We start from the raw sequence: 26,009 nt of genomic DNA, 5'->3' as shown, positions 1-26,009 counted from the left end.
GCCATATCCTCTTGTAACATTGAGTCGGCCCTGCACTGTCGTGGCTCTGTGAGAGACGCTTGTCAGCATGGCTATATTTCCCACCTCCCTCTAGCCTGTGGAATTAAGAGAATGAGTGCTACTGCCAGGTGTCATTCCGTTGATGCACCTGGTCTATCGAATCCTGGGCAAGGCGGCAAAACAAAGGGAAAGCCAGTGCTTTACCTGTGTGATTTTATACTAGTGTCTAACCACTTTGTTTAACCATTCTTGTGATATCTCAGCAGTGAGTTACTGGATTCTGATCTGTTTATTTATTGTAATGACTTCCTGTGGGAACCTTGTGGAAGAAATGTATACGCTGTCTATTACATTGTTGGTCCAAGACGCTGGTCATGTCAAGTTATTAAATTAGCTATCGATTGGATCCATCCTGACGTATATAATAATTGCTTGATGTGCCCGCATAGTTGTTTATTGGAGAAGTGTTTCACTGACACAAGTTTAAGTTGAGGACAAAACTGAATCTTGTTGGTCAGTTCCCCTACGAGGGTGTTTTAGGGGGTAGAGGAACCCACTACTTTCTATCTGAATTACCTAGCTTAACCTTTTTACTGTTTCTATGAATGTAATAGACAATGTATAAACCACACACTTTTATCCCAAGGATAACGTCTCTTGGAGCTGTAGAAAATAAATGGCACAAGAAGGCACAGATTTGAATGGCCAAAGGCCACAAAGATTTGTGATAGTAATCAAAAAGCACTGTCTTAATGGCTTTTAATGAGTAGTCCTTTTTTGTTCTCGCCCTTACATCCTTCCTCATTTACGTTATTGGGCTGTGAGCATCCGACACTGCTAATGTTACTTTCAGTAGGAAGGATTGGTGCGTTTAAATTACAATTAGCGTAACATTTTGTATTTCCATTAACTTTACAATAAAAATGGGTATTGTAGTTGCGATTCTCCCAGATAGACGCTCATCCACAAAATATATGGTTAGGGATTACAAGTAAGTGTAGATACATAACAAAAGTTGTCTTTAAGATGTCTTAACTATATCCTAAGATGTAATGTTTTTCAATTGTAAATAGCTGCATATCTGATTATGGCCACTGTATCTTATCTAGCATGGGCACTCATCAGGACACTACACAACTTCCCAAAAAGACCAACAAGCTAAGAACAAAAATTCAAGGGAGTATGAAGAATACAGTAACTACAGTGATGAACAGTTTGGAAACTACTTTGAAGACGAAGAGGACGATTTTGCTGATCAGCTTAATCAATACAGACAAGCAAAAGAAACTTCAAATAGTGTTCCAGGACCGTGTTATGGTAATCAATCAGTGAAGAAGCAGTGTATGAAAGGCGTACAGCAAGGTATGTCTTGTTTGTTTAATGACGTTCAGTGAAAACGTTTTATCTTTGTTTTTTTAACGTGTGCCACTATCTTATGTGATTGTCCTGTGGAATTCTTAGTTTAGTGGTTTATTCAATGGTCCCATAATACTTTATTTTTTTATTATGACATTTTCCTTCATTTTCCAACCTCTAAGTTGCCTTGCAGTTGGGAAGGTCCCCGAGCTGTTTCTTTTTTGTACACATTTATGTCTAGACATTGATGCATCTCTGTTTGACTCTTGGCAGTAAGGACTCTGTAGTAAGCATTAAAACAGACGTAAGAGTCCGTGTTAATATCCTCTAACTTTATTCTCTACTTACAGGCTGCTCCAAATTTCCAAAATGTCGATGTATTATGATTGCTTGGTGAAGGCTGTCTGGTGTGAATGGAGGTGGGAGGAAAGATTACCTAAGAGTTCCTAATATTCAAAATGTGCTGTTTTCAGCGTGGTGCCTTCTAGATCTCTGGGATACCTGAGCACTTCGGGTGACATGTTGATCAAACAACCATGAACTGATGCAAAGTGTTAAGTGTACATGTAGTAAAGAGGCAATATAGCTCAAGTGAAGTCTGCCCACTGGGCCAGTGTGCACTCCAGCTGTGAACAACAGTTCCTTGACTAGGGCTTTGCATCACATGCGTCACAATGATGTGCCAGTTGTGAGTGGACACAGAATGTACTACAGATGTTACTACACAGGTGTAATTACCCGTGTGTAGGATCATTACCTAGCCCAGTGGCTCTAATCTGTGGTCCGGGGACCCCTGGGGTCTACGAAGCCTCCTCAGGGGTTCCGTAACTGCTTGCTTACAAAATTAAATAATAACAGCAGATTAGGTCCCCAGCTTTCAGTAATGACTCAGTGGTGGGTCCCCGAATTCCGATAAAGATTCAGTTGGGGACCACGGGCTCCAGTAATTATAGAGTGAGGGTCCACAGAAGTCAAAAGGTTGGGAACCTGACCTAGCCAGAGGCTGCACTTAATGTGTGTTTTAAAGGTGCTCTTTGTATCTCGTGTACGACCTCTCACTGCATAACTACTGGCTGTATACTTGTGTATCACTGGAAAAAATATCAGTAGGGCACACCTGGTGACTGTATTTGAATTAATATTGGACAGGTGCATGGTGTGCTCAATGTGTACTACAGAGTCGGAAAAACACCTGGCAAATGACTTTACTTTTCTAGAATGGTGATCAAGATTTTTTTTTATTGGAAATGAAGAGTTGTCCACATGTGGAAAATCTTTGTTTTTCAGTCTCATGCTTGCATTTCCAGATTGCTCAATTATGTTGGATTTAAGGTAACCTTGCGTTCGGTGGCATGTGTAGCTGCAGATACACATGTTGTGCATAGTCCGCCGTCTGGTGTTTGGTCGGAGTGTTACAAGTTGTTTTTCTTCGAAGAAGTCTTTTCGAGTCACGAGACCGAGGGACTCCTCCTCCTTTGTTCCATTGCGCATGGGCGTCGACTCCATCTTAGATTGTTTTTTTTCCGCCATCGGGTTCGGACGTGTTCCTTTTCGCTCCGGGTTTCGGGACGGAAAGATAGTCATAACTTCGGAAAACTACGTCGGTATTGTTTCGTTCGGTATCGGGTTAGAATAGAATCGACACCGAATCGTGAAGAGCTCCGGTAGCCCTTCGGGGTAATTTCGATCCGACCGCGTGTAAGATCGACACTGATGGAACGGTCCCCGTTCCGATTCTGTCCTAAATGCCACAATAAATTTCCATATACAGACCAACATTTGGTCTGTAACTTGTGCCTGTCGCCCGAGCACAAGGAAGAGACGTGTGAGGCCTGTCGTGCGTTTCGGTCCCGAAAAACGCTCCGTGACCGGCGAGCCAGAAGATTACAGATGGCGGCCACGCCGACAGGACAACGAGGGTTCGAGGAACAAGGAGAAGAAGAGGAAGCCTTCTCCATTCATGAATCGGACTCGGAAGAATTCGACGTCGAAGAAACCGTGAGTAAGACGTCGAAGCAAGCACCACACAAGAAAACAGACAAGGCCCAGGGGATGCCACTGCCAACAGGCCATGGCTCAACCCATAAAGTAGGTGACCGACCATCGGCACCGAAAAAGGCCGAACCGGTGCCGAGATCGTCCGACTCGGGTCGAGACACAGGCACGCAGCAATCTCGGGACCGAGACAGTGCTGCCGAAAAAGATCGACGCCGAGACAGCGGAACCGAAGCTGCTCGACGCAGAGACAGCGGCACCGAGGATGATCGACGCCGAGAAGGCTCGACTCCGAAAAAGAGGAAATTCTCCTCGGAGCTGAAAACAAGCAAAGACACAGTTTCGGTGCCAAAACGACCGGCAACCGAACCGACTGCCAGCTCGTATTCAGAGGAACAATCACTGTCCTCTCAAATGCGCAAACACAGATTTGAGGAAGAGTTGCAGACCACTGACGTGGACCACACACAAAAGCGGATCTTCATACAAAGTGGGACAGGGAAAATCAGCACCCTTCCCCCAATCAGGAGAAAAAGGAGACTCGAGTTCCAAACACAGGAACAAACACCACAAACAAAAGTGGTTAAAAAGATAACCCCGCCACCCTCTCCTCCACCTGTAACTCATATATCACCGGCACAGACTCCGTCACATTCACCGGCTCATACCACCATGAGCCAAGATGACCAAGACGCTTTGGACCTATACGACGCCCCAGTATCAGACAATAGTCCTGAGTCGTACCCTACCAAGCCCTCACCACCTGAGGACAGCACAGCGTATGCACAGGTGGTAGCTAGGGCAGCAGAATTCCATAACGTGTCGTTACACGCAGAACCTGTCGAGGATGACTTCCTTTTCAACACCCTCTCTTCCACCCATAGCACCTACCAAAGCCTGCCTATGCGCCCAGGAATGCTAAGGCACGCAAAGCAGATCTTCAAAGAACCTGTCAAGAGTAGGGCGATAACTGCAAGGGTGGAGAAAAAATATGAAGCACCGCCCACGGACCCTACTTTTATCACCTCACAGCTGCCACCAGATTCAGTCGTGGTAGGGGCAGCTCGCAAGAGAGCCAACTCGCACACATCAGGTGAGGCACCACCTCCGGATAAGGAGAGCCGCAAGTTCGACGCAGCTGGGAAAAGGGTCGCAGTACAAGCTGCAAACCAGTGGCGCATCGCCAACTCTCAGGCGCTCCTAGCGCGATATGATAGAGCCCATTGGGACGAGATGCAGCATCTCATCGAGCATCTACCCAAGGAATTTCAGAAACGGGCAAAACAAGTGGTTGAGGAGGGACAAAACATCTCCAATAACCAAATACGCTCCTCTATGGATGCAGCGGACACAGCTGCAAGAACAATAAATACCGCAGTAACCATAAGAAGGCACGTATGGTTGCGCACATCTGGCTTTAAACCGGAAATACAGCAAGCGGTGCTCAATATGCCGTTCAATGAACAACAATTGTTTGGACCCGAAGTCGACACGGCAATTGAGAAATTGAAAAAGGACACTGACACAGCCAAGGCCATGGGCGCACTCTATTCCCCGCAGGGCAGAGGCACTTTCGGCACCTTCCGCAAAACAACCTTCAGAGGGGGGTTTCGGGGTCAACCCACACAAGCCAGCACCTCACAATCAACACCGGCTACATACCAGGGACAGTACCAAAGGGGAGGCTTTCGGGGCCAGTACAGAGGAGGACAATTCCCTAGAAACCGGGGAAAATTTCAAAGTCCAAAAACCCCTACAACCAAACAGTGACTCACAAGTCACTCAACCCCTTCACACAACACCAGTGGGGGGAAGACTAAGTCAGTTTTACAAATCTTGGGAGGAGATAACAACAGACACTTGGGTCTTAGCAATTATCCGACATGGTTATTGCATAGAATTTCTCCAACTCCCTCCAGATGTCCCACCAAAAACACAGAATATGTCAAAACAACATCTAGACCTTCTAGAACTAGAAGTTCAAGCATTACTGCAAAAGGACGCAATAGAATTGGTACCATGTACACAAAAAAAACACGGGAGTTTACTCACTGTACTTTCTAATACCAAAAAAGGACGAAACATTGAGACCAATCCTAGATCTCAGAACACTAAACACCTACATCAAATCAGACCACTTTCACATGGTCACGCTACAAGACGTGCTACCACTGCTAAAGCAACAAGACTACATGACAACCTTAGATCTAAAGGACGCGTATTTCCACATACCGATACATCCCTCGCACAGGAAATACCTAAGGTTCGTATTCAAAGGAATACATTACCAATTCAAAGTGTTGCCGTTCGGTATAACAACCGCACCAAGAGTATTTACAAAATGCCTGGCAGTAGTAGCTGCACACATCAGAAGGCAGCAAATACACGTATTCCCGTACCTAGACGATTGGCTAATCAAAACCAACTCCCTAACAAAGTGTTCACACCACACGGATTATGTCATACAAACCCTCTACAAACTCTGTTTCTCCATCAACTATACAAAATCTCACATTCTGCCGTGCAAAACACAGCAATACTTAGGAGCAATAATCAACACAACGAAGGGAATAGCCACTCCAAGTCCACAAAGGGTTCAAAATTTTCACAAGGTTATACAAGCCATGTATCCAACACAAAAAATACAGGCAAAGATGGTATTAAAACTCCTAGGCATGATGTCCTCATGCATAGCCATTGTCCCAAACGCAAGACTGCACATGAGGCCCTTACAACAGTGCCTAGCATCACAATGGTCACATGCACAGGGTCACCTTCTAGATCTGGTGTTGATAGACCGCCAAACATACATCTCGCTTCTATGGTGGAACAGTATAAATTTAAACAAAGGGTGGCCTTTCCAAGACCCAGTGCCACAATACGTGATAACAACAGATGCTTCCATGACAGGGTGGGGAGCACACCTCAGTCAACACACCATCCAAGGACAATGGGACGTACATCAAACAAAGCTGCATATAAATCACCTCGAATTGTTAGCAGTATTTCTAGCGTTGAAAGCATTTCAACCCATCATAACCCACAAATACATTCTTGTCAAAACAGACAACATGACAACAATGTATTATCTAAACAAACAAGGGGGAACACACTCGACACAGCTGTGCCTCCTGGCACAAAAGATATGGCAATGGGCAATTCACAACCACATTCGCCTAATAGCACAATTTATCCCAGGGATCCAAAATCAACTAGCAGACAATCTCTCTCGGGATCACCAACAGGTCCACGAATGGGAGATTCACCCCCAAATTCTAAACACTTACTTCAAGATTTGGGGAACACCTCAAATAGACCTATTTGCAACAAAAGAGAACGCAAAATGCCAAAACTTCGCATCCAGGTACCCACACAGGCAGTCTCAAGGCAATGCTCTATGGATGAGCTGGTCAGGGATATTTGCGTACGCTTTTCCCCCTCTCCCTCTCCTTCCATATCTAGTAAACAAATTGAGTCAAAACAAACTCAAACTCATACTAGTAGCACCAACATGGGCAAGACAACCTTGGTACACAACACTACTAGACCTGTCAGTAGTACCCCATGTCAAGTTACCCAACAGGCCAGATCTGTTAACACAACACAAACAACAGATCAGGCATCCAAACCCAGCATCGCTGAATCTAGCAATCTGGCTCCTGAGATCCTAGAATTCGGACATTTAAACCTCACCCAAGAATGTATGGAAGTCCTAAAACAAGCTAGAAGACCATCCACTAGACACTGCTACGCAAGCAAATGGAAAAGATTTGTTTGCTACTGCCATAATAAGCAAGTTCAACCATTACATGCATCTCCAAAGGATGTAGTGGGATACTTACTACATTTACAGAAATCAAATCTAGCCTTCTCTTCCATAAAAATACACCTCGCAGCAATATCTGCATACCTGCAGATTACCCATTCAACTTCACTATTTAGGATACCTGTCATTAAAGCGTTTATGGAAGGCCTAAAAAGAATTATACCACCAAGAACACCACCTGTTCCTTCATGGAACCTCAACATCGTCTTAACAAGACTCATGGGCCCACCTTTTGAACCCATGCACTCTTGCGAAATGCAATTCTTAACGTGGAAGGTTGCATTTCTCATTGCCATCACATCTCTAAGAAGAGTAAGTGAAATTCAGGCGTTTACTATACAAGAACCTTTTATTCAAATACACAAAAATAAGGTAGTCCTATGAACCAATCCTACATTTTTACCAAAAGTTATTTCACCGTTCCACTTAAATCAAACGGTAGAACTACCAGTGTTCTTCCCACAGCCAGACTCAGTAGCTGAAAGGGCACTACATACATTAGACATCAGAAGAGCCATAATGTACTACATTGACAGAACAAAAGAAATTAGGAAAACAAAACAACTGTTTATTGCATTTCAAAAACCTCATACAGGAAACCCAATATCAAAACAGGGTATAGCCAGATGGATAGTTAAGTGCATCCAAACCTGCTACCTCAAAGCAAAGAGAGAGCTGCCCATTACACCAAGGGCACATTCAACCAGAAAGAAAGGCGCTACCATGGCCTTCCTAGGAAACATTCCAATGAACGAGATATGTAAGGCAGCCACATGGTCTACGCCTCACACATTTACTAAGCACTACTGTGTAGACGTGCTATCCGCACAATAAGCCACAGTAGGTCAAGCCGTACTAAGAACTTTATTTCAGACTACTTCCACTCCTACAGGCTGAGCCACCGCTTTTGGGGAGATAACTGCTTACTAGTCTATGCACAACATGTGTATCTGCAGCTACACATGCCACCGAACTGAAAATGTCACTTACCCAGTGTACATCTATTCGTGGCATTAGTCGCTGCAGATTCACATGTGCCCACCCGCCTCCCCGGGAGCCTGTAGCCGTTTGGAAGTTATCTTCAACATTTGTATATTTGTAAATATATTACTTAACCCCTTAGCTGCTGGGCCTTTTCCCCCCCAGTGCTGAGCCCTTTTTTGGCTATTTGGGGTAGTTCGCGCTTAGGGCTTCATAACTTTTTGTCCACATAAGCTAACCACGCCAAATTTGCGTCCTTTTTTTCCAACATTCTAGGGATTCTAATGGTATCCAGAGTTGGTGGTTTCCCCTGGAGGAGACCAAGAAAATAGCCAAAATACAGTGAAAATTTAGTTTTTTCCAAAAAAATGGGAAAAAAGGGCTGCCGAAGAAGGCTTGTGGTTTTTTCCCTGAAAACGCCATCAACAAAGGGTTTCTGGTGCTGAAATCACTATCTTCCCACCTTTCAGGAACGGGCAGACTTGAATCAGAAAACCAAATTTTTCAACACAAATTTGGCATTTTACTGGGACATACCCCATTTCTACTATATTTGGTGCTTTCAGCCTCCTTCCAGTTAGTGACAGGAATGGGTGTGAAACCAATGCTGGATCCCGGAATGCTAAACATTTATGAAAACTAGACAAAATTCTGAATTCAGCAAGGGGTCATTTGTGTAGATCCTACAAGGTTTTCCTACAGAAAATAACAGCTGAAATAAAAAAATATTGAAATTGAGCTGAAAACAACACCCTTTTTTCTTTATGTTTTACTCTGTAACTTTTTCCTGCGATGTCAGATTTCTGAAAGCAATATACCGTTTTGTCTGCTGGACTCTTCTGGTTGCGGGGATATAAAGGGCTTGTAGGTTCATCAAGAACCCTAGGTACCCAGAGCCAATAAATGAGCTGCACCCTGCAGTTGGTTTTCATTGTATACTGGGTATACAGCAATTCATTTGCTGAAATATGAAGAGTGAAAAAGAGGTATCAAGAAAACCTTTGCATTTCCAAAATGGGATCAAGATAAGGTTTTGAGGAGCAGTGGTTATTTGCACATCGCTGAATTCCGAGGTGCCCATACTAGCATGTGAATTGCAGGGCATTTCTCAAATAGACGTCTTTTTTACACTCTCTCTTATATTTGGAAGGAAAAAATGTAGAGAAAGATAAGGGGCAATAACACTTGTTTTGCTATTCTGTGTTCCCCCAAGTCTCCCGATAAAAATGATACCTCACTTGTGTGGGTAGGCCTAGTGCCCGCGACAGGAAATGCCCCAAAACACAACATGGACACATCCTATTTTTTTTATAGAAAACACAGCTGTTTTTTCCAAAGTGCCTACCTGTAGATTTTGGCCTCTAGCTCAGCCGGCACATAGGGAAACCTACCAAACCTGTGCATTTCTGAAAACTAGAGACCTAGGGGAATCCAAGGAGGGGTGACTCGCGGGGCTCGGACCAGGTTCTGTTACCCAGAATCCTTTGCAAACCTCAAAAAGTGGCTAAAAAAACAAGTTTTCCTCACATTTCGGTGACAGAAAGTTCTGGAATCTGAGAGGAGCCACAAATTTCCTTCCACCCGGCGTTCCCCCAAGTCTCCCGATAAAAATGATACCTTACTTGTGTGGGTAGGCCTAGCGCCCGCGACAGGAAACGCCCCAAAGCGCAACGTGGACACATCCAAATTTTTGGAAGAAAACAGATGTGTTTTTTGAGAAGTGCCTACCTGTAGATTTTGGCCTCTAGCTCAGCCGGCACCTAGGGAAACCTACCAAACCTGTGCATTTCTGAAAACTAGAGACCTAGGGGAATCCAAGGAGGGGTGACTCGCGGGGCTCGGACCAGGTTCTGTTACCCAGAATCCTTTGCAAACCTCAAAAAGTGGCTAAAAAAACAAGTTTTCCTCACATTTCGGTGACAGAAAGTTCTGGAATCTGAGAGGAGCCACAAATTTCCTTCCACCCGGCGTTCCCCCAAGTCTCCCGATAAAAATGATACCTTACTTGTGTGGGTAGGCCTAGCGCCCGCGACAGGAAACGCCCCAAAGCGCAACGTGGACACATCCAAATTTTTGGAAGAAAACAGAGGTGTTTTTTGAGAAGTGCCTACCTGTAGATTTTGGCCTCTAGCTCAGCCGGCACCTAGGGAAACCTACCAAACCTGTGCATTTCTGAAAACTAGAGACCTAGGGGAATCTAAGGAGGGGTGACTTGCGGGGCTCGGACCAGGTTCTGTTACCCAGAATCCTTTGCAAACCTCAAAAAGTGGCTAAAAAAACAAGTTTTCCTCACATTTCGGTGACAGAAAGTTATGGAATCTGAGAGGAGCCACAAATTTCCTTCCACCCGGCGTTCCCCCAAGTCTCCCGATAAAAATGATACCTCACTTGTGTGGGTAGGCCTAGCGCCCGCGACAGGAAACGCCCCAAAGCGCAACGTGGGCACATCCAAATTTTTGGAAGAAAACAGAGGTGTTTTTTGAGAAGTGCCTACCTGTAGATTTTGACCTCTAGCTCAGCCGGCACCTAGGGAAACCTACCAAACCTGTGCATTTCTGAAAACTAGAGACCTAGAGGAATCCAAGGAGGGGTGACTTGCGGGGCTCGGACCAGGTTCTGTTACCCAGAATCCTTTGCAAACCTCAAAAAGTGGCTAAAAAAACAAGTTTTCCTCACATTTCGGTGACAGAAAGTTCTGGAATCTGAGAGGAGCCACAAATTTCCTTCCACCCGGCGTTCCCCCAAGTCTCCCGATAAAAATGATAACTCACTTGTGTGGGTAGGCCTAGCGCCCGCGACAGGAAATGCCCCAAAACAGAACATGGACACATCACATTTTTTCATAGAAAACAGTGCCTACCTGTGGAATTTGGCCTCAAGCTCAGCCGGCACCTGGGGAAACCTAGCAAACCAGCACATTTTTGAAAACTAGCAACCCAGGGGAATCCAAGTTGAGGTGACTTGTGGGGCTCGGACCAGGTTCTGTTACCCAGAATCCTTTGCAAACCTCAAAATGTGGCTAAAATACCACATTTTCCTCACATTTCGGTGACAGAAAGTTCTGGAATCTGAGAGGAGCCACAAATTTCCTTCCACCCAGCGTTCCCCCAAGTCTCCCGATAAATATGATACCTCACTTGTGTGGTTAGGCCTGGTGCCTGCGACAGGAATAAATCACACAACGGTCAATGTTGGTCCTTACGTGAGGCAGCTGTTGACCCTGGGGTGATCCATTCCTGACACAGGCACTAAGTGTAGGCACTCAAGTGGGGTAGTGTTTTTATCAGGACAGGTGAGGAGTCACTGGGTGGTAGGAATGTTGTGGATCCCAGCATATTCCTGTAGTTTGTGTGACAGAAATGCTAGAAAAATAGAGGTTTTTTTCAACATTTCAGCTTTGCAGGGTATTCTGGGTAAGAAAACTTTGGGGAATCCACACAAGTCACACCTCTGTGGACTCCCCCGAATGTCTAGTTTCCAGAAATGTTTGGGTTTAGTGTGTTTCTCTATATGGCCGCCGAATCCAGGACCAAAAACACAGGTGCCTTCCTTACAAAACCAGTTTGTTTTGCCATAGACAATTTTGATGTTTCCACAATATGATTTGGGTGGTGGAATTTGGGGCTGAACTAAATTGGTGAGCTCCCAAGAGAGCACTCTCTCTCTGCTTGCCGCCGCATTCACCTGCTCTCTGGGTTGGCCTAACCCACTATTACCCAGTTGCACGAACAGCTTGCGAAGGGACAGCAGGACTGTCCTCATCACCTCCCTCATAATGTACTGGAAGAGGAGTTTTCGAATGGGACTCCTCTGACTGAAAAATCACTCCCAGAGTCTGCGCCATTGTCCTATCCCTCAGATGCTGTCTCAGTATCTGATGTCTCAGTCTCTGATCCTATGTCAGAGCGGTCCTCTATAACCCAAGTGCAGGCAGCAGTCATCCATCAAGATGCCATCTCTGCTATTGGCTAAACTGTTGCTCTAAAACACTAGCCTACGTAGACAGTCACAAAATCGATGGTGTGTGTGTGAGATACGTGCAACAGTAGAGGCCACCTTACCTGCGCTTCTTCCCTCAATCAGCACGTACTTTCAAGACACTCAAAAAACACCTTGTCACATACCATTCGTCACAGTCTTTAGCACCTCCTGCGCCCAGTCCAACAATCATTATTGGTGCTCCCACTCCCTCCTCCTCGGATTCCCTCATTACCACCCAGCAAAAGTGCCCTTCATCTCTCCATAGACTTTACTAATGTACTCAGCTATTTACATAAAATACAGATGTGCTCTTTGCAGTAGGCATATAAACCTTCTGCGCTTCTTTATGGCACTAAAACTGCCACTAGACAAGTCTGACCCTTTTCCCCCCAGGGAAACCACACACATATTGACAAAAGTGATGTATATATGACAGCCAACCACCTGAAACTCAACTCAAGCAAAACCGAAATAATCCTCTTTGGCCCACACAAAAACACCTGGGACCCCCCATGGTGGCCCACCACGCTAGGCCCTGCACCCACCCCCGCCAACTACGCACGCAACCTCAGCATCATCCTAGACTCCTCCCTCTCTATGACCCAACAAATCAACGCTCTTACCTCCTCATGCTTCAACAAACTCCGTATACTGAAAAACATTCAAATGGATCCCCACAGAGACCAGAAAAACTGTCACTCACGCACTCATCAGCAGCAGGCTTGATTACGGAAACACCCTCTACGCCGGCACCACTCTAAAACTCAAGTGCAAACTACACGCATCCAGAACTCAGCAGCACGACTCATCCTCGACCTCCGCCGACACGAACACATCTCTCCACACCTCAAATCCCTCCACTGGCTCCCCATTGACAAAAGGATCACCTTCAAGATCCTCATCCTCGCACACAAATCACTCCACAACACAGGCCCTGCCTACCTCAACGAGAGTCACCTTCCACACCCCCACACGAAACGTCCGCTCAGCTGACATCTCTCTCGCCTCTGTCCCCCGCATCAAACACACCACCACCGGGGGCAGATCCTTCTCCTACATTGCACCCAAAACCTGGAACGCACTCACAACCCACATTCGCAAGACCCAAAACCTACTTCTTTACAGGAAGGGCCTCAAAACCTGGCTTTTTGAACAGTGAACCTCCTAGCCCCTTTCCCTCCCCCTGTCCCCCTCCCCCCCCCGCAGCGCCTTGAGACCCTCACAGGTGAGTAGCGCGCTTTATAAATCTCTTTGATACAGATCTACATATATATATATATATATCTCTACATAGATATATCTATAGATATATCCATGTACCTAGATATATCTATCTACATAGATATATATATATATATAGATATTTACATATATATTTTTTTTAGTTGCTGTATGGTTTCCTTGGGGGCCAAAATGGCCCCCAGGGAAACCCTACTACATCTAAAAAAAAAAATTTGCCCCCACAGGGGGTCACCCTGCCCACGGACAACCCCCTGTCATTTCATTTTTTTTTTTTTTTTTTTTAAATCCCCTGGGGGGGGGCGCGATCGCACCCCCCCCCCCAGGGGGCACCTACCTTTTTTTTAATAAAAAAAATTATGTTTCCTGTTTTCCGGGGGGGGCGCCCCCCAAAAGTGAAATCCCTGGTGTCTAGTGGGGTTTCCTGGCCCCCGATCGCAGCTGTGCTGCGATCGGGGGCCAGGAAACCGTTTCAGAAGGCCTCGTAAGAAAGGGGAGACTCTCCCCTTTCTTACGAGGCCTTTTCAAAATGTTTCCTGGCCCCCCCGATCGCAGCTGTGCTGCGATCGGGGGAGCCAGGAAACCTGAAAGTGTTTCCTGGCCCCCGATCGCAGGACAGCTGCGACCGGGGGCCAGGAAACACTTTCAGGAAGGCCTCGTAAGAAAGGGGAGACTCTCCCCTTTCTTACGAGGCCTTCCCGAACGTGTAAAAGGCCGTTTTCCCCATGAAAGCAGGAAGCGGCCGCAAGGCTGCTTCCTGCTTTCATGGGGAAAACACCTTTGCAACGTCAGCGCGCCTCGCGGCGCGCTGACGTCACAAAGGGGCGGGTGGGGGGCGGGGGGAGACACGGTAGCTTCCGTGTCTCCCGGGGGTAGTAAAAAAAAAAAAAAAAAATCCTCGGGCGCAACGCACCCGAGGATTTATTAATGCCCTTCCTGGTGTCGGCCACTGGTCGTGACCCGCACCAGGGAGGGTGTGTGGGCGTCGGCCAGTGGCCGACGCCCGCACTCAAGCGGTTAAACCTTATTTGGTACATACTTATTCATTCCATTGCATGGGCACTATTACTAACATACACAACTCCTACCTCACCCTCTGCGGGGAAAACAATCTAACATGGAGTCGACGCCCATGCGCAATGGAACAAAGGAGGAGGAGTCCCTCGGTCTCGTGACTCGAAAAGACTTCTTCGAAGAAAAACAACTTGTAACACTCCGACCCAACACCAGACGGCGGACTATGCACAACATGTGAATCTGCAGCGACTAATGCCACGAACAGATGTACACTGGGTAAGTGACATTTTCATTCCTGCTTCAGTACAGGTAGTTTCATACTTTAGTCCTGCCAGTGCTTTGTTCATTTAATTGATGAGTCTGAATACTCCGAAAGTATTTTAAGCCATGCATGGATGCCAATGGTGTTTCATTTCAAATGGCTGTTTAGTGTACATACATTGGCACATATGTCTGAGTGTGGCACCTTTATTCTAGTTCTTGTTTCCTGTGAAAGTAGCATCTTAGCGCATGAGCATAATATGTGTTGAAAAGACTTCTGTTGGGATCAGCGGTTTACTGCATTGAAATAATTGCGTACAATATGGCTTGCATTAAATCACCAATTCCACTTTTAGGACATCAGTAATGGATGGGACAAATACTTTCGCAGGCCTTTTGTCCCATGGTATCAAGCGTTTTGCTGAGCTGAAGCTAAAATTATATGATCTGTTTAAGATTCTAGTTAGAAATCGGGAAATCTGAAGGTTAGGAATCACCGAACTACATTGATGAGAGACAATTTAGTGCCTGGTTATTTGCCTATTAATGTGTAGCATAGAAAATTTTAAATCGGTTTATAGCTGCATTATCTGTCATTTACCCAGATGTGTAGACAACATACAGCTGACATTTCAAGAGGTGCTTTGATGCACTGAGACAGGGAAGATCTCGCAGTTCAATTAACCTGTTCCTTTTAATATTCACATGACAATTAAGTCTGTTTGACAGCTTCTTTTGTGATCCAGACATCACTTACAACCTATAAAAATAAAACATTCATGTTCATTATAAGTTGCAGAGACTTTGACAAAGCAACAATAATTTCAGTTCAATTCTTATTTGGTTATTGAAGAAATCTGTATATATTACAAATTTTCAGTCGCAAGCATATTGAAATGTATATATTTGTTTGCACAATTGAGATATGTTCAAGCCAGATGTTTGCTAATCCGTGTTTTACATGGGATAGTTGCCTGTAGAATTCCTCTGAATCTAAAATCTAGAATAGGATTAATTTCCTTTGTCAAAAATGATTCTGCCCTGAAGTTCACATTATGCTTCAGAAGTGTTACTTGTTCATAAAAAAATGCACGTCCCATTTGAAGCCATGTAGTGAGGGGATAAATTAGGGCAGAGTTCTCATATCAGCTCTTGTGATAGTGTGTTTCGTTATGCTAGTGCTTGTAAAATGTCAGGGTTCGGAGCCTAGCAAGGCTGTGCTACCTTTCTGATTATACAAGCCTCTGGACATACCAGGGCTTTCCTTATTTCAAAACTTTGAAATTAATATGCTTATAAATGAAGAGGCTCTGTTAATATATATATGCCAGTATTTTCATGAAGCTCAACTTCTCATCACAGCAGAGTTCTGGATATTTCATTTTTCTATTTGAGACATTTCTATTTCTTTCTTACTTTAGTGTCTGAGAAAAGCGCTTTGCGAAGTTCTCTGGCAAATTTAGTTTTCAGCATTCATTCAATCTCACAAAATGTTATGGTTATCAAACCAAGATTGTAATTGCAATTTCAGCGCCTGAGTGGCCAACTGAGGCTCAAAAAGGCCACTGTAAGTCTGACTGTCTCCACATGACCACATTGTGTAATTCTTAGACATTTAACTCCAATTCACAGTGTCCCATTTCCCTTGTTTGCCATGACTGAGAATGGACCAACCGCTGTATCAGAGACTGGATATTTGCATCGTTGATTTAGACTAACTGAAAGGTATGTCAGAGTCGAAATGTTATGGGCTCAATTCTCAAAGCTTATGGGCTCATTCTTCTAAGTGTGGCCTAGATGCAGAAAAGTTGGGTTTGCAGTTCCAAAAGGAGTTACTCCCATGAACGTGTTTTTGTGACCAAATTATTCATAGGGGCTGATATGCCTTGTGATCTTGCGCACAACTAGACACTTCAGAAGTCTAATTGTATTCTGGCTCCGGCCCTTCGAATGCAGGAGTAACTTTCACGGTGACCCTCTAGAATACAGCTTCCCTTGTCCCACACGACATTCCGCTCACAGCCATTTTCACAGTGGCCCCCTCCGAGCATAAGGGGTTTGCAACTGGAATCTGCACATGGGCAACAACCCGTTCTGTGCAGCAGCAGTCTCCTCACACCAGGACTCCACTCGGCTGGGCTCCACATTGGACCTTGTTCCCTTCAATGCTCTCCTCATTCTTACAGGGCACACTGGCCTTGGCTAGTAGTAGATGCTAGTGCTTTAGCCACCAGAGCAGGTTGCCTTGGTTTCCCAAGGTGATGCCTTCTGAACCAGCTGGAAAAGTACCAATTCTTGACCCCCCCGTCCTGGTCACAGGCAGATGTCTTGCAGAGCTTCCCCTCCTCACACAGCCTTTCTGCATGCTGGCAGATGACAAAGTTTTATGTTGGGGTCCTCCATGTAATATACCGTTACAAGCGCACCTGCACTCAGTCTGTAGCCATAGCACATACAATTATCAAGTACTGTTACCTCCATGCATTGTGACGGCACAGACACACATCCAGCTCATACATTCAATCTGTCCGCATTGCTCAGTAGTCTAGCCTTTCTGTTTTGTCCCATGGTGTGCTACGTTCAAACACACACGCACAATACCAGCACACACATTCACTATGCGCCTGCTGCACAGCACTTCACCCTTCATGTATTGTACTTCTCGCAAGCAGATATACACCTGGCACATGCTTTCACTGCTCATGGACTGCAAGCACTATGTCTCTCTTGTAATGTATCCTTAGAAGGATCCTACAACAGCAGCTAAACTTTAAAAAGGTGAGTGAGCCTGTAGACTTCCCTCCAGTGACACGGTTAAAAAGTACTTGTTCACTCCTACTGATCACTACATGGTATGCTGCCACCACCACGCTCTTACTGCTTAACTTTTGGTGAAGACAGTAGCTTCCACTGCTAGTAGCACGTTCTGTGCCCCTCATAGTCAAACCAAAACGCAATCCGTGGGACAGGCCTACATCATGGTGCACATGCATGAGCCATGTTTGCCTATGGCATCAAAAATCAGCATTAGGGATCCAGACAACAGTAATGTTGGGCACTCAGGTCAGGGATTCATCTCCATATCAAATGCAGAGGACTTTTCTGGCCACACATTAGCTGCTTCAGGGTATTCCAACAAAGAGTGGCTGTAGGAAGTTGGCTCTGTATGTACTATTTCAAAGTAAGGAATAGTATGCACAGAGTCCAAGGGTTCCCCTGAGAGGTAAGATAGTGGCAAAAAGAGATAATTCTAATGCTCTATTTTGTGGTAGTGTGGTCGAGTAGTAGGCTTATCAAAGGAGTAGTGTTAAGCATTTGTTGTACATACACACAGGCCATAAATGAGGAACACAAACTCAGAGACAACTCCAGGCCAATAGGTTTTTGTATAGAAAAATATATTTTCTTAGTTTATTTTAAGAACCACATGTTCAAATTCTACATGTAATATCTCATTTGAAAGGTATTGCAGGTAAGTACTTTAGGAACTTTGAATAATCACAATAGCATATATACTTTTTACATAAAACACATATAGCTATTTTAAAAGTGGACACAGTGCAATTTTCACAGTTCCTAGGGGAGGTAAGTTATTGTTAGTTCTTGCAGGTAAGTAAACCACCTACAGGGTTCAAATTGGGGTCCAAGGTAGCCCACCGTTGGGGGTTCAGAGCAACCCCAAAGTTACCACACCAGCAGCTCAGGGCCGGTCAGGTGCAGAGTTCAAAGTGGTGCCCAAAACACATAGGCTTCAATGGAGAAGGGGGTGCCCCGGTTCCAGTCTGCCAGCAGGTAAGTACCCGCGTCTTCGGAGGGCAGGCCACGGGGGTTTTGTAGGGCACCGGGGGGGACACAAGTCCACACAGAAAGTACACCCTCAGCAGCGCGGGGGCGGCTGGGTGCAGTGTTAGGAATTACGGGTTTGTAATAGGAATCAATGGGAGACCAAGGGGTCTCTTCAGCGATGGAGGCAGGCAAGGGGGGGGGGCTCCTCGGGGTAGCCACCACCTGGGCAAGGGAGAGGGCCTCCTGGGGGTCACTCCTGCACTGGAGTTCCGATCCTTCAGGTCCTGGGGGCTGCGGGTGCAGGGTCTTTTCCAGGCGTCGGGATCTTAGAGTCAGGCAGTCGCGGTCAGGGGGAGCCTCGGGATTCCCTCTGCAGGCGTCGCTGTGGGGGCTCAGTGGGGACAACTTTGGTTACTCACAGTCTGAGTCGCCGGAGGGTCCTCCCTGAAGTGTTGTTTCTCCACCAGTCGAGTCGGGGTCGCCGGGTGCAGTGTTGCAAGTCTCACGCTTCTGGCGGGAATTGCAGGGGTCTTTAAAGTTGCTCCTCTGGAAACAAAGTTGCAGTCTTTGTTGAACAGGGCCGCTGTTCTCGGGAGTTTCTTGGTCCTTTTAGAGCAGGGCAGTCCTCTGAGGATTCAGAGGTCGCTGGTCCTGGGGAAAGCGTCGCTGGAGCAGTTTTCTTCCGAAGGGGGGAGACAGGCCGGTAGAGCTGGGGCCAAGGCAGTTGGTGTCTCCGTCTTCTCTGCAGGGTTTTTCAGCTCAGCAGTCCTCTTCTTCCTAGGTTGCAGGAATCTGAGTTCCTAGGTTCAGGGGAGCCCTTAAATACTAAATTTAAGGGCGTGTTTAGGTCTGGGGGGTTAGTAGCCAATGGGTACTAGCCCTGAGGGTGGGTACACCCTCTTTGTGCCTCCTCCCAAGGGGAGGGGGTCACATTCCTATCCCTATTGGGGGAATCCTCCATCTGCAAGATGGAGTATTTCTAAAAGTTAGTCACCTCAGCTCAGGACACCTTAGGGGCTGTCCTGACTGGCCAGTGACTCCTCCTTGTTATTCTCATTCTTTCCTCCGGCCTTGCTGCCAAAAGTGGGGTCGTGGCCGGAGGGGGCGGGCAACTCCACTAGCTGGAGTGCCCTGTGGTGCTGGAACAAAGGGGGTGAGCCTTTGAGGCTCACCGCCAGGTGTTACAGCTCCTGCCTGAGGGAGGTGATAGCATCTCCACCCAGTGCAGGCTTTGTTACTAACCACAGAGTGACAAAGGCACTCTCCCCATGTGGCCAGCAACATGTCTTGAGTGTGGCAGGCTGCTAAAACCAGTCAGCCTACACGGGTAGTTGGTTAAGGTGCCCTCTGGGGTGTATTTTACAATACAATGTACACTGGCATCAGTGTGCATTTATTGTGCTGAGAAGTTTGATACCAAACTTGCCAGTTTTTATTGTAGCCATTATGGTGCTGTGGAGTCCGTGTTTGACTGACTCCCAGACCATATACTCTTATGGCTACCCTGCACTTACAATATCTAAGGTTTTGCTTAGGCACTGTAGGGGCACAGTGCTCATGCACTGGTGCCCTCACCTATGGTATAGTGCACCCTGCCTTAGGGCTGTAAGGCCTGCTAGAGGGGTGACTTATCTATACTTCATAGGCAGTGTGAGGTTGGCATGGCACTCTGAGGGGAGTGCCATGTCGAATTACTCGTTTTGTCCTCACCAGCACACACAAGCTGGCAAGCAGTGTGTCTGTGCTGAGTGAGGGGTCCCCAGGGTGGCATAAGATATGCTGCAGCCCTTAGAGACCTTCCCTGGCATCAGGGCCCTTGGTACCAGGGGTACCAGGGGTACCAGTTACAAGGGACTTACCTGGATGCCAGGGTGTGCCAATTGTGAAAACAAAAGTACAGGTTAGGGAAAGAACACTGGTGCTGGGGCCTGGTTAGCAGGCCTCAGCACACTTTCCATTCAAAGCATAGCATCAGCAAAGGCAAAAAGTCAGGGGGTAACCATGCCAAGGAGGCATTTCCTTACAGTGGCTCTCTACTTACTCTTATTTAGTTCACCACTCAGGTGTGGGAAGCATGAGGAATCGTCTCGATGAGTAGAACAACATAACAAAGACAGAGGATTTCTGATTATTGTGCATAGTGGCTATTCTTTGGGAGTTTTGATAATCTCTTCCATCAATATTTCATTATCATTTCATTATTACAAGTATGTTCTTCAGTAGGCTCCACAAAACATTTTCAGAGTGCATGGCGGTACACTCTGAAAGAAATAGAACCTTTTTTTTCAATGCAGTAGTCTCTTTTCTTCAGTGCTTTATCTTATAGTAAATGGCTCCAAGTCTATGGTGGTCCTAGTTAAGTCCAACCTTTACCAGGGAGCAGTTCTAGACACACAATCAGTAAGTAAGAGTGTTTTCTTCAAATGAGAAGCCATTCTGTTGGTCTGAAGTGTCAAAAGGTTCTAAAGATGAGACAATCAACGCCCTGTCAAATCTCACCACTTTTTATATCAGTGGTATCTTGCATATTTCTGGTACCCAATGCCCTTCTACTGTGAGACCAATACAACATTGCCTGGAAGACCAGGGTTGCCACCTCTTTGGCCGCTGGAAATAAAAACAGGCACACTCTCAGGCAGCAATCGAGTATCTTCCATGATGGTGCAGGTCATTTGCTGTCAGAAAGGGTGTTCATTTTCATCAACATACTCTGCCTCATAGAATTGTGGCCGATGCTTCCCTTCTATAGTGGAGAGCCCTCATGGATTAGCTTTATATGTGGTAAGAGAAAAAGAAGACTTTTACCACATCAACCTGGTGGAGTTGAAAACAGTCCATTCGTATATCAAGTCTTTCCTCTTGAGTTTCAAAACAATATCTTGTTCAAACAGACAATATGACAATGCATTACATGCAAGTAGGCAAAATATTCAGAGCTCTGTTTCTAGAAGCAACAATTTGTAAATGGTTGATTGCAAAGAAGTTGCACATAACAGCAGTTTTATTTGTGTCCAAAAGGTATATGCAGAGCAATCAAAGAGAATCACAGATGACTGTTAAATGACTGTATTTTACACACTGCCTTTTGTGAATGTGGATTTCCAGAAATTGACATACTCCCTAACACAGGAAACAAGAAATGTCCACATTAAACATCCAGGTATTCCCAATCAGGCACTCTGGAGAACACACTTTACATCATTTGGTCAAAGAACTTTGTCTACACGTTTCGTACTGTTCCATTAATTCCACCAGTAATCATTAAACTAACGATAAAAAGAGAGGATGATCCTTATCACTCCCGAGTGGCCACTGCAGTGCAAATCGATCAATTTACTACACCTGCCTGAACATTGTCACAAGAAATGCTGTGCAGACTGTATCTCATTTTCATGTTCAGAGGCCATATCCTACATTCCTACATTCATCACAACTTAGTAGCTTTGCTCCTGAACTTTTGAAATATTAACATTTAAATTTTTCACAAGATTGCAGAAACATTTGGAAAGAGGCGATGTGTCCTTCCATTACTCTTTTGGATGGATACTCCATCTGATGTATCCAGAAAACTGTTGATTCAGCCAGAAGTTGATAAAGCAGTGCTTCCATATCTTCTTCACTAGGCTAAAGCCAGGATGCTGTTTTAAAAAAAGTTCTTCACAGGCCTCTTTTTTCAAAATCCCACTTGTGAAAGACTTCTTAGAAATAATTAAGAAAGGTTTTCCTTCCTTAGGAGGCCTCACCCTCCCTTAACAACTTTAGTGTGACTTTCTAATTAATGCACTCCCTATTTGATCCTATACATAACACTATTTTGAAACATATTTCCTGGAAGTCTTCCTTTCTATTGACCATAACATTCACTGAAGAGTCAGTAAAATTCAGGTCCTGTGCTATAAAGAACCATATACGTTTTCCACTAAAATAAGGTTGTAATGAGGACTCCTCTTGCGTTCCTCCCCAAAGTTGAATCTGATATTCATGTCAACCAAACAATATCCCTTCCAGCCTTCTTACATAAATTATGTTCTCCATCAGAAAGGGCATTGCTTTCTCTGGTTGTTAAGAGAAACCTACAATGTTATCTTGATAAGCTCAGACATTAGACAGACTAACCACCTATTCGTAGCGTATGACCCAGTATGTACCGGATTAGCCACTTTGAAATTTTTTATTTTTTGTTAGATTGCTTCCTGTATTCACTTTGCTTCAGCAGTGCCAAACAAACTTTGCCTGCAGGATCCGGAACCAATTCAACATGCTGTAGAGCCACTACTGCAGCATTATCAAGTAATATACCTGTCAATTATACATATTAAACCTGTACATACCACCTAGAAGACCTTTAAATATTTTTATAAGGCATTGTTTCAATACAGATTCTAGAGCAGGTTCCTAATTAGGCTGAGTGTCTCTGCATAATTTGTTTGGTTATTGCAGTGTTGGTTTCTCCTTTTTGCCTTTTTCTCCGCATTTGTTGGGGATGAGCTTGCTATTCTATTCAGTGCGCCTGGCTAGTAATGAAGACCCCCTGGAGAAGACAAAATAGCTGCTTACCTATAATCCTTGTTCTTCTCTGGGGAAGAATCTTCATTATAGTCATAAGCATCTCCAAATTTTGCCCCAGAAGAAGAAATGATGAAGTAATAAACCTCCATTCTACCAAGATCCTTAATCTCCTTTAAATGAGAACATGTTCAACTGTCACTGATGGAGCGCAATGGGATACTATGCTTTTCCTTAAATAAGCAGCACACGTTTTCCCAGCCTATCATGTTGTGGCCTGTTACATTGTCCCTATATTCTGTCTCCCTTACTTTAATTTTTTTTTAGAAAATTGTATTTTGTCTCTGTGATTCTTTTTCTGCATGCATTTATTTTAAAAAGTGGGCTGCAGTTGGCCAGTAAAGCCTGTTTATAAGTTGTTATAAATTCTTTGATATTTGAAAATTGACGTTTCAGAAGAAAAGTATATAATATATATTTTTGTAAAAATTGCTCCGGAATCCCCCACATGGGGAGGTCCGTTCAATGCTTACTACTCATAATGAGAATTGCCCTTGAAGAGAAGTATTACAGGTAACTATTCTATATGAAAGGTTTTATTGTCACATTATATACCCCTTAAAAAGCATAACAAAATGTTGGTCGTTGAAAGGTTTTCCAAGAATTTGAATAGATGAATGAAGATAACCAATGAATTATTGCACTGAAGGATTGACAGGTGGAAATAAATTGTTTTTGAGTTCATAAATTGAAGAATTCGAAGAAAGGACAAAAGTGATTTTTGAAATGCAGTTGGGTTTGGGGTGACAGAAATGTGTATCATCTTTACGGTGAAAAAGATAAAAATATACTAACCCTCTGCAAGATGAGCTTCACCTGCATTGGATGCAGGCATCCTGAGACTTGCAGCACAAGTTTCAGGTGACAGTCAACAATATGGTGTCTTCAGGCTGTTGAACTATTGTCTACATGCGGTGGCTGGCATGCTATTCCGTCTGCCAGCCCCAGAAGTCATGTTGGTCATGAATGCATCCTTGGGGGGCTGAGGAGCCCATTACAGGGTTGAGAGAGCACTCAAAACCAAACTTATAATTGATGAAACATGAAATAAACATACATATTTTGTATGAACAAAATACAGTTAGACTAATTTGATCTTACTTGCAGGATATATTCTATCTTCGAACAGTGCCTCTCTCTCCACCTAGTTTTGCTCATGTGGAGCAAGTGTTTTTTGACACTTGGTTCTTACCCAGTAGTGCATGGAAATTCTGTCCACATCCCGGGCGGGGACTTCTGATGCCATGTGGTGAAAGAGATTCTTTGTATGGTGCTTATACAACAGCTTGTGCACAGTGCTAAGAAAGCTGCATGAATTGCTGCCATACTTACTGAGCCTTGCCAAGTCACATGTACATTTTTCTATGCATACATACTTCCATATATGTGCAATGCTGTGACAATAGCCTTCTGTAGAAAGCATTCTTATCTATGCAGTTCTACATAACATTTCATTCCGGATGAAAGTTTACTATTAGGATTCAACTGAAGGTATTGCGAACCACCTGAGGTTCATGCCGAAGGTGTTGTATAAGTTCTGTCTAAGCCAGACAGTGTATCGAGGGAGAGGGGGGAGGGATTTTGTGTGATTCCTTTTAGTAGATTTGGAGTTATTTTCGTTTAAAAAAAAATGAAGATATATAAGGATGGAAAACCGGGGGAAAAGCAAGGCTGTGAATGGCTGGCTGCCACCTGACAGAAAAGTTTGGGCTGGGTGGTGGGAAAAGAAGAGTGCAAAAACATATACAGGGTCAGGATACAGGTATCCTGACCCCATAGGACACACAGGAGCAAAGAATTGCCCATTTATTTTCCATCCAGTCCTTTTATCCACCCCGGGGCTGAGCCTGGCTCCCTGTGTACATTTGCAGTTTATCCACAAATTCAGAGAGAAATAGGGAAAAAAAGTCACTGCATCCAACCCCTGCTGTGCACAGAAATTCACTGAAAAACCCAAAGGTTACTGGGACGTTATAGTTAAGTTCTGAATTTACCTGCATAAAACCATAGAAATTCAGCAGTTATAGTTATGGTTAAATCAAGTAACCATAGCTCGCACCCTTGCCATGTACTGCTAATTATCCCACATATTACATCATTGATTAGAACTTCAATGGCATCATTGATGTTATCACTGCAACATTTGCACTAAAATTAATGATGAGAAAACTGCGAACTATAACTGCAGAATTTCTATGGTTTTGTGCTAGTAAATTCAGAACCTAAATTCAATATCTCTATAATCTTTGTTTTTTCAGTGAATATATATATTGTTTTCTTCATGTCATTCGAATCAAAGGTATATGTTGTATGTTTAGGGCTCTCAGCTGCTGAATTGATAGGGCTATGATGATCAGGTCTATGTCTCAAATGTTCATTTCCTTCAGACAACCCAGTCATTGGCAAACTGGAATGCAGACTGATAGCTGCACGAGAGCATAAATGCCCACTGGACAAGAGGGAGGATTGTCAACAGCTACATTCAAGGCCAGTACCATGCTGGTTGATATTTACAAATCTGCCACCTAGACGTGTCTCAGACCTTCTCCAAGCACTTCTGCTTGAATGCTGACATAAAGTTGCATTGTTGCAGGTGCTGCAGAAGAATCTGTAGTGATGATTGTGCACTTCTCAACTATTTGACTGCTTCGTAAAATTCTGAAACTTAAAAAGATCCAGTTACGGAGAGAAATAAGCTACTATCTGTTATGATGGTTTTTGTGGGCTATATCTTTCACAGAATTACATGTATGCCTTCCGGCTTTCCAGGTGAGTTGACTAGTTCGTCTAGCTTGATGTTTTTAGGTTCTATAGAATTTGACTGCGAAGGTGTTAAGGGGAAATGTTGCTGCAGCGTAGTGGGATCTGGGTAAAAGTGAGCTCAATCGACTATTGAACAGCCATCTCTAAGATGCTCTTTCAGAAGAAACATAACTTGTTGCATGTTTATTTTACTGGAGGACTCCAAGAATAACGTGAGAGAGTATTCAGATCGCATCTT

The 26,009-nt window shown here is 44.6% G+C and overlaps 1 protein-coding gene across 4 annotated transcripts in view; it reads left to right on the top strand.

Annotated features, from left to right (window-relative positions):
• The window catches only part of ZC3H6 (zinc finger CCCH-type containing 6), a 275,434-nt gene that overhangs the window by 89,355 nt on the left and 160,070 nt on the right, over positions 1–26,009 (top strand). For all 4 annotated transcript variants that reach the window (XM_069234680.1, XM_069234679.1, XM_069234678.1 and 1 more), the window contains one exon: positions 1,110–1,362. In XM_069234680.1, the coding sequence (XP_069090781.1) occupies positions 1,110–1,362 (253 nt within the window). The remainder of the gene's footprint in view (positions 1–1,109; positions 1,363–26,009) is intronic.

Source organism: Pleurodeles waltl, chromosome 5 (genome assembly GCF_031143425.1).
Source record: "Pleurodeles waltl isolate 20211129_DDA chromosome 5, aPleWal1.hap1.20221129, whole genome shotgun sequence".
In the NCBI taxonomy this organism is placed as follows: domain Eukaryota; kingdom Metazoa; phylum Chordata; class Amphibia; order Caudata; family Salamandridae; genus Pleurodeles; species Pleurodeles waltl.
The sequence above is the reverse complement of the archived record's forward strand: the minus strand, read 5'-3'. Positions and strand labels throughout refer to the sequence as shown.